The sequence below is a fragment of the Biomphalaria glabrata genome, chromosome 17 (genome assembly GCF_947242115.1).
Source record: "Biomphalaria glabrata chromosome 17, xgBioGlab47.1, whole genome shotgun sequence".
Lineage (NCBI taxonomy): Eukaryota > Metazoa > Mollusca > Gastropoda > Planorbidae > Biomphalaria > Biomphalaria glabrata.
In genome coordinates, this window is record NC_074727.1 from 5,270,172 (window position 1) to 5,280,344 (window position 10,173).

At 33.8% G+C, this 10,173-nt stretch overlaps 1 protein-coding gene across 1 annotated transcript; it reads left to right on the top strand.

Annotated features, from left to right (window-relative positions):
* The first annotated feature begins 54 nt into the window (after window positions 1-54).
* On the top strand, window positions 55-8,843 carry LOC106057720 (splicing factor 3B subunit 6-like). The gene is made up of 4 exons (XM_056015885.1): window positions 55-162; window positions 6,340-6,458; window positions 6,914-7,052; window positions 8,597-8,843. Exons 1-4 carry the CDS (start codon window positions 139-141, stop codon window positions 8,684-8,686), a joined length of 372 nt encoding a protein of 123 aa, XP_055871860.1. The 5' UTR covers window positions 55-138; the 3' UTR covers window positions 8,687-8,843.
* Window positions 8,844-10,173: the final 1,330 nt, after the last annotated feature.

The window sequence follows — 10,173 nt, forward strand, 5'->3', positions numbered from 1 at the left end:
TAGAGGTCTATCTTTACATATTCTAGAACTAGATTTATAATTTATAAGATAACTCTTGATGCTCAACAGTGTAAAATCTAAATCGTAAAAATGTAAACAATAAAATCTGGTCATAACATTGCTTCCTTAGAATTTAAGATGGCGATGAACAAGAGAGGAAACGTAAGATAGCTTATAAATTAAGAAAAAATAACAACACAAAACCGTTATCCCATAATTAGATTTAGTCTTTCTATGTATCATCAATAGTTTCAGCACTTAGCTTCACAATTGTACGAACTAAAATCTATCTACAGTAACTTACGTTTATCGAACAAGTTAAGCTCATTCGCCGACATTTTTTATGTTTGAATTTGTGTATCTCCGTAAAAATTAGACCTAGAAAAAATCTGATTATATCTATGAACTCCTCATCCATTTTTCTTAAAAAGTAGACATGTTTTATTCTATTGCTACTCAAAGTTAAACTTATATTTGATGTTAAAGTGGGTCAGGTCGATGATTTCAAAAGCTTAAATTATCGAACACTTTTTTACCTTTATCTTATCTTATCGAACATATTAAGAACTTATCGAACAAATGAGAAGTATGGTGTTTTAAAAGTGTTATAATCTTAAAATTTTGTGAAAAGTATGGTGTTTCAAAAGTGTTATAATCTATATTTTTTTTATTTATATCATTTTCTTTTTACGCCATGTCAAGACAGACAGATTTTAGTCATTTTCACATGGTCCACATCGAAGGAATCTATCTATCACTGATCAGCTCTGCTTAGAAACTGACTGTGCTAAGCCCAGTAACGCATTACCGTAGTACTTATTTAGGTCTAAGCTATTTTGAGACATAAGGCCATTATTAAATTAAATCCAGATATTATCTATTTGAGGGAGAGCCTAATAAGCTTTGGTAGCCAATAGATAATCCTCCCCAAGTCATTGCAGGATACAACAGTTTACTTGGTTGACCTAAAAACAAAACATACGGTACGCGGCCGTACGTAACTAGCCGCCGATCTAGCACGCTCAGTGTATGTAACAGCCCAAAAGTCAGTGCTAGATATTTTTCGATCTGGGCGGGGAAGGGGGGGGGGGGTGCTGAAAAGCTATGGTAGCCTTGTTACCTATAGATGTAGATAGATCCGCCCTCCCTAAACCACCTGGTTGACCAAAAAAAAAACACCGTATTTTAGAACACGCTTAGTATTTGTCACAACACACACAAACAACATATCTATATATCTATCACGCGTAGTGTTTGTGACCTAATTAGCGGCTTGACCTTAGGTACTCGAATGATGGCTCCTCCCCCTTTCCCCTCAACATTGTTCTTACTACAACTTTAACAATGTTTTGGGGCTGCGTTGGTGGCCAGGTTTACACCTGTGTGTTGGGCTGTCACTGACCTTTTTTTTTTTGTTGTGTGTTAGTCTGGTGGCTGCGTTTGGATTGAGTCTTGAAATTTACGTTGTTAATTTGCACCAGGGGTGCCACTTTTCCGGAATAACCCGGAAATCCGGGTTTTGAGGGGTCCGATTTTCCCCCCTCCGGGTTTGCCTTCTACAATTTTGTTAAAATCCAGGGTTTTAGTTGATTTAGATTTTTTCGAAATTTCTGGTCATTTTCTCCCGTTAATTTTAGTTTGTTAGTTCCGATCGCGCGAGCCGCCATTTTTAAACAAAATCGACCCGTCTCATATCTCGCGATTCGCGAGACTTTCACTTTGCATGCGCACTAAGCTTTATTTACCGGTACAGTATTTTTTTTTAAGTGACAAAAAAGTGTAAACATTCTAGATCTATAGAGAATTTCTAGATCTACGGAACGCGCCTCGAATCGGCTCGATTTAGAGTCTAGATCTATTTCTTTGATCAATCTAGAACTGATCTAGACTGTAAAGTCTTGTATTTAGTATAGATATAGTCTAGAATAGTCTAGATCTACTCGCGTACCTAGCGGCTAGTCCTAGATCTAGAAATAGAAAGAAAAAAAAATTCACGCGTGAGAAATTATTATTTTTTTTCTTTCCGTGTTTTATATTTTAATATTTGTATAGGTTGCTTATAGACGTAGGGCCTTAGCCTATGTCTAGACTAGTCTAGAGCTATATTGGTCTAGAGTATTATATATGTAGGATCTAGATTTAGGATATTTACATCGTTTTTAGATCAGAACTAGATCTAGAATCAATGATTGAAGAATTAAATTAGTAAGTTTGCGTTCGCCTGAAGACTTAGACTACTTAGAGGCTAGAAAAAATAGATCGATTGGTCAATAGATCTTGATTTATACAAATAAATTATAATTATGTATAAGCAGTCCAGCACATTCTAGCCATCTAGGTCTACATTTAAATATTAGAAACTAAATCTAAATGTTCATTTTGGAGTAAATCTGGACTAAATCTCAAATCAATTTGATCTTGTTACAATAGATTTACAGGTCCATGCATGTACATTGATGGAATCAGTTTGATCAATGTTGATTAAAGTTTAAAGTAGGCTGCTTCAAATGAATAATGAGGGAAAAAATGTTAAAGAGAGAAACATCATTTAAAATAACTGTGTTTGGGGGGGGGGGATGTACAAACATTGTTAATATAAAATTGTACTAAATCCTGTTAACTTGTATTACAAGCTTTATCAATAAATACACACAAGCTCTATTTATTATAATTATAGGCTTACTAATTACATATTTAAAACATGGGGGGCATATTATGATATAGATCTAGGTAGTAATTTAATACTGTTCTTCTTTCGTAAAATTTTGGTGCTTAAATTGTATATGCCGTACGTTTCAGGGTTGGTAAAGTTTAGGGTTTATGATTTCAGGGTTTGTAAAATTTGGAAATTCGGGTTTCAGGGTTTACTTGGTCTCATGGGTGGCACCCCTGATTTGCACTGAAAAAGTGTGAATGTTGGAGAGTGGAATTGCGTAAGAAGAAAGCGCGGGTAAGGGGGTGTAGGCAGAATAAGAGAGTGGTTAAATGTGTTATTGTTATTATTTTGAGTATTTGTGATGTTTCAAAGGAGTGTCTTTGTAGCGCATTATGAGCTTTATCATACTTTATGGTACATGGTACTTTATATATAATTTTTTAGGCCCTGCGCCACACGTCTAGATCGAGAAGCACAACTGACTATGTATTTGAGGCTGACGTCACATTTTAATGGTCGATCAATTATTGATGATCTCTTGATACAGTGTCTGGACTGTTTCTCTCCCCCCCCCCCCCCTTTTTTTTACCTACCAAAGACATTTTTATTTCAAAATACCATATCTACATTCTATACCCCCCCCCCATCCCCCCTTTAGCCCTTTCGTTTTATTAATATCTCTTCACATCAAGCACATGCGCTAGGTATTGGTTTATAAAACATAATTCAGAAGTTAATAGAATGGGGCATCTGAAAAAAACAACAACACAACTGGATATATTCTAAATTCATTGTTCCTGTGTTATATTCTATAGTTGTTGCTGCTATGGTAGCACAACGATGATAATAGCATCAAACTATATGTGTCATAAAATCAAGCTTTTAAAATGGGTACAATTAGTGCATATCGATGTAAATCTATTTACTTAGAAAAATATAGCACATCTACGGTAAACCACAAATAGCTGATACAAATTGTAACACATGGGTAATTTATATATGTACTTTGCATTACATTATTTTTAAAAATAACAATTAAAAAATATATAATTTAAATATTTTGTGTTCTTTGGGTTATATCCCTTTGATGTTTATTTTTAACATTAAAATGGCGTTCGATATCTTACGAAGCTGAGATTGCTTATATAAAAACTGCTATTATCGAACACCCCCTTTTTAAACCTCAATTTTCATGTTTAGGTAGCAAAGGACACTTTAAAGAAAATTGTTGTAAATATTTCTCAGCCTAATTAGAAGCGTATTATATAGGTTTTGTTGAGCTGAACATCATTGGCATTAAAAAATACCCTTAACCCGAGACTCACTTCACTCTTCCCAAGAGGTCAAAAAAAAGTGAAATTTTTATACCAATATTACCAATGCACTTTGAATATAAGTAAAAAAATTATCCTCGGGTGAAAATGAAACTAAATATAACTTAACTATAAAGAAATGGACGGTGCACAATAGGAATGGACTAGTTTCGTCATAATCATCGAAATAAAGGAGAATTTTAAAAAATACAATGGGGTGTTCGATAAGTACCTTAAAACGAAGGTGTTCGATAGATGTAAGTTACTCTAGATCTATATTTGTTTTATAGTAGAGTCTAGATATTAGAGATGAGTAAGTGACTCAAAAGTTATTAAAGTTGACAAACACAAGTGACAAGTCTCACTGACTCAGTGACTGACACTTTGAGCGTAAAGTCACAAGAGAGCGTAATTTATGTAAATAACTAGATTCTAAACTTTAAAAGTAGATAGTTGTCTACAGTCTACTTTCTGAGACTGAGGTGAGACTAGACTTCACTAGACTAGGCTACTACTAGGAGTAGGAGTTCTAGATATATAATTTATAATAGTCTTATCTTATTAATTTGTACATTAACAATACAAACGTTACATTAAAATTCAAAAGAAGAAGATGATTATGTCCTACGAGTCATGCATATTAACCAATGACCTAATGTCTGCTAAGTCTCTGGTTTTCCTGGCTAGCTCAGGCAACCCATTCCATGCTCTAATACTACTAATAGTGCTAGGGAAGAAGGAGCATTTGTACAAATTTGGCCTAGCATTAATGGTGATTAATGGTCTTTAGTCACCCTACTAACATAAAACTAGTTCTATGTGAGTATGTCCCTAGCCTTGTGAGGCTAGTGTGACTAGAGTAGATCTAGAGATCTATATTTTGAGGATTTCATCAGTAACTTTAAAAAAAGGATTTAAAAAATTTCAGTCTTTACTTTTAAAGAACTAGTTTTGAATCTTTACTAATCTATAGATCTACTACTCTCTAAGTTTAGAGCAGGGGTTCTCAACCTGTGGGTCGCAACCACCTACGTTGTCCAATGACAATTTGCAGGGGGTCACCTAAGACCATTGAAAGCATGATTTTTTTTAATGTAGTATACCTTTTGCACCTGCCAGAAGTCCATTCACAGTCAAAGATGAAGGTGTTCCAGAGAAAGAAAGAGTCTATTTAGCTCTATAAATTGCGATTAAGCAAAAATAATTTCTTTTTATTGTCAGTAACTGAAATCTGGTGTAGCAGTCATAACCTTATTTGTTTACTTTCATTTTCAAATTTGTAGTAACATATTTTTTGAGTTACATGGGTTTTCCAGACTATACATAACAATTATTCACATTTGGATTACATTTTATACAATTAGAAAAAGCACAGTTTTTTTATGTTTTTGAACAAAAATAATTTTACTGTTGGGTCGCCGCATTGTTGTGAATAGGAAAAAGGGTCGCCAAGCTAAAAAGGTTGAGAACCGCTGGTAGATAGTCTAGGTGTGTTAGCCTTTTTTTTTTTTGTGCTAGTACTAGTCTACTAGTAAATCTAGTTCACCTGCTTGACTTATTATAGAAATCTAATTATACTGATTGAAGACTATTATGGACAAAGGTACTGAAAAGTCTAGTAGAGTGATCTGACAAGTTTAATCAAATATTCATGTTTTTATATATATATATATATATATATATATATATACAATTATGTAGATGATTTTAGATGTAGTTTACCTAACATAAAATTTGAATAAAAGAAATTAAACATTTATTACTTTTCTTTGTTATAGCACGGTAGCATTTTTTAAACACTGAAATAGATCTAGGTATATTTTAAATATGTCACTGAAACTAAATGTTTGTAAAATGTTTTGGATGTTCCTTCAGAGTTGAAGATAATTTACTTCCTAGTCCAAACCTCCTGCAGGACTAGGGGGGATGGGAGTGGGCAGGCTTTTAACCTGGGACCATCGATAAGTCAAATGACTTTCCAGTGTGCAAACCACACAACCAGGCATCCTTCCAATTATAGTATTTCTTTTTCTATTTAGTTAAGTTTGTGAAATCAATGGTGACATTAAATGTTAAGACATGCCTTGCCTGATGTGCATAGACCCATTCCATTTTTAAAATCTTGAATCTTCTAGAACTTCATTGTTGACTGAGCCTTTTGATGACAGAATTAGCTTTGTGGGTGTTATTTTCTTTAATTTGCTTTATTTTCATTCTTTGTTTTTTTTTGTTTTTTTTTTGTAATTGTATGGCAACCTTAGCTCTTCCTAGAATGAGACTAGAATGTTATGGCCTAGAAATTCATATGGAAATGTTATTAAAATGGGAATGATGTTTGTAAAAATGACAATTGCACTATCTAATCAATAGGTGCGCCTGCCGCCAGAGGTCAACAGAATTTTGTATGTCAAGAATCTTCCCTATAAGATTTCTGGGGAGGAGATGTATGACATATTTGGCAAGTATGGAGCCATCCGACAGATTCGCGTGTAAGTTATTTTTGGTCTCAATAACTCAAATCATACTTTCATATTCATAAAATAAACAATTTTGTAAGTGAAAGAAAAAAAAACATCTGTAGTTAAAGATGGCTAAGTGGTAAAGTGATTGGCTTCAGAACCAAGGGGTCTTGGATTCAAACATCTTTGAAGACTGCAAATTTGATCTTCAGGATTTTTAGGACGCCCCTCATGTCCATCAAATTCTAATTGGTATCTGACATTAGTTAGGGAAAAGTAACTTAAAGGCGGTTTGTTGAAGGGCACATGAAACCCTAGTTAACTGTGAGCCACAGAAACGGATGACCTTTACATCATCTGCCTCATAGATCACAAGGTTTAAAGGGGGAACTTAACTTTTTTTTTTTTTATAGATATATTTTTCTAACCAATTAGGCCTACATTTGCTCAGTTTATTGTATTTTGTTTATTTTCTTGCTACACAGAGGGAATACCCCGGAGACAAAAGGCACAGCGTTTGTTGTTTATGAAGATATATTTGATGCAAAGAATGCTTGTGATCATCTTTCTGGTTTCAATGTCTGTAACAGATACCTTGTAGTGCTCTACTATCAGTCCACAAGAGTAAGTTGCATTCTTTGTCCTTTTCACACAAAGCCAAAACAAAAGTTTTCACCAAGCCTAAAACAAAGTGCAATTGTCTTAAAACTAGTTTGTTTTATATATCATAAAACTATAAATTATTTATTAAAACTTATGACCATTCTATTCATTTTAGATATAAATGACTTTTTTTTTTGACTGAAATAAAAACAAGATTTACAAACATTTAGTTTTAAATTTTTTTTTTCATTGAGTCTTCCAGCAAAAAGAAGAAAAAAAATGATTAAAAGTTACATAAATATGATCTCTGGTTGTAAAACAAACAGGAAAATATAAGTGGGAAAAATTATATCCTTAGTTTGGAAAAGTTTTTTTTTTTATGATATCAACTAAGAATTTATAACAGGGTTCTCCCTCCCTCAAGGATCTCCAAGAAAAGTATGCAAAATCTGGAAAAAAAAAATGTGTTCAGGTTACATGTTCTGAGAAATCTAATCTAAATGCTTTGCTTTTGTGAAAGGTTAAAAAAAAAAAAAACGTGGCACAGTATGCATTCATAAACTATAAAATTTTTATGCAAAAAAAGTCTAAACAAAGATTGGAAGTGATCATTTTGTGAAATTGTACATGTGTTTCACCTTATAATCATGTTTTTTTAAGTTAAAATAGTTTTTAACTCAACAAGGATTTTCACTACAATAGTCAGTGATATATCATTCCCAATTTACTTATTATGACCTAATTGATTATTAGAATTTCCATTAATATCTTACACAGACATAATTAATAGATCATGATGGCAATTTTTATTTATTTATTTATTTTAGCCAGTAAATTTTGGTTTGCCTGTACATATGTAAATGTATGATTTCCTTTGAAAACATTTCAGGATATTTATCATTTTTTTTTTAGATTACTTACAAGTGTTTGTTTTTTTTAGAATCCATTTTGTGTACCAATTCACCTTTTCCTGAAAAATTCCTGGATATCTCCTTAAATACCCCAGTGCCAATTTAACACTGCAGGGGGGGGGAAGTTATGAACATAATTAATAACAGGCTAACTCTTCATTAGGCGGTAAACAGAGTAGCCTTGTTTCAGTGACCAATGGCCTATGATCATAATACTCTGCTGCCTAGTACTGGTACTATAAAAAGTCCTTTGTAGTTGATGATGACCACCTTAGGGAGCTAAACACTAAACGTCTCATTCAAAGAATACATATTTGCCATAAGTTCACTTATTCTGGTTTCAGTGACTAGATTTGATTTTGTAAAACATTTTGTGTTTTGGATATCAGCTTTTAATCGTTTTCAGTGTGAGAAAAAAAAATCTCCTGCCCCCTTCATTTGAATGTAGATAAAAGAAATACTGCTGTTTAGAAAGTAAACTAATCTATTTCTTTACAACTGCCACAAGTGATCCCAAATGTAAGAGATCTGCTTAAATTAATACATGTTTACATCTCTAACTTGGACATTGCAAAAACAATCCACAAAGGGATGTAATATAAATGTATGGACACCAACATTAGTGTAACATCCTCCATTTTTTTTTTTGTCCAGGCTTTCAAGAAAACAGACACAGACAAGAAGAAAGAAGAGTTAAATCAGATGAAGTCAAAGTATGGTCTGTCCACACCAGAAAACAAATAGTTCCGTTTTTTATTTTCTTGTGTTCATCTGTAAATAGCTCATTGTTATTTTACTGGCATCTATTTGTGTTAGTCCAACAAAGCGCTTGGTTATGAGATATGTCCGTGTCATTTGTCATTAATATACATGCTGTCATTAAAATGTTATTTTCATCTCATTTCCAGAGATTTTTATTTATGCTTGCTTTTTTTTTTTTTTTGGTCCTGAAAGTGATATGTGATGTAGCATGGAATGTCAAATTATCATCATTTGTATGTAGATTGAAGACAATTCCTCCGGCTCAGCTAATATTCATGAGAATAATTATACCTAAGCTATGCTACATATAAAGGACTAGGCTGGTGTGAATGTTAAATTAGGGTTAGTGCTAAACGTAAATTACACACCCAATAATATACAAGACCTACTGATGCATTTAGTTGTATTCAATGAGCTAATCCCATTGACTAAATGGAAAAGTGGTTTGAGTGCTGGGACAAGTCCCAAAAAGCCCGTGGAGTCTGGGAGCGCATGAGGCGCCCTGACCACACTTCCCCGTGGTGGAGGCTGTCCAGGCCTGAGCAAGCTATTATAGCACAGTGCAGGACAGGCCACTGTCCTGTTGACTCATATTTCTTGCGGCTATGGCCAAATTTTGATGATTTACGGTGCCCCTGCTGCGGGGAAGAAGAGGAAACCATGCCTCATATTCTGTTTGACTGCCCCAGACTTGCTGATCTCCGCCTCGACAGGTCTGGGAAACCCTAAATTCTCGACCTGTATGGCGACATTTATGCACTACGCAAGACAGCAGGGTTTCTGTCCAGGGCAAGAGAGGATTTGAGCCTCTCAAGCCCTCACTCTAATGGAGTTTGATGATGAATCCCATTGACTCAGGTAGTAATAAAAAAACCTTGTGTTTAAAATATTTGCCACATATTTAACAAAATGTGATATTGTGCAATGCCATATTTGTTTAAAAAAAAAATTAACCATTGGACCCTTTTTTTTTTTTTTATGTTGTCACCTCCACATAGGTGTACGTAATATCAAGGAAAAATAGGTGACCAAGTTATTTTGTTAGTAGTATTTTCTTTTCAACCTCACTACATATGAAAACGTTCACATACAGAAATCTATTAATAGTAGACTATATATATAGACTTGGGTTGATCACCCAGTTTAAATGTGTTGTGTTCTAGACCTCTTTAAGTCTTCTTTCAAGACATTAGAAGCCACAGTACTATATTATACTTTACATATACTCTACAGTAAAATATGGGGGATATACAAAATAACACGTTTTCACAGCTGTGATCTATGATATTGATAACAGTTGTATAGTAATTTGTGAAAGTATATTCGCTATTATATTTGAAGTATTGATTAATCTCACTTTGCGACCCACATAAACTAGATTAAATGATTTGTCTTTGTCCTGCAAGGATGCCTTTAAAAAAAAACTCCAGTCGCCTATCTCTGCTTCCCTCTAGAGGTGCTTGCTAGGC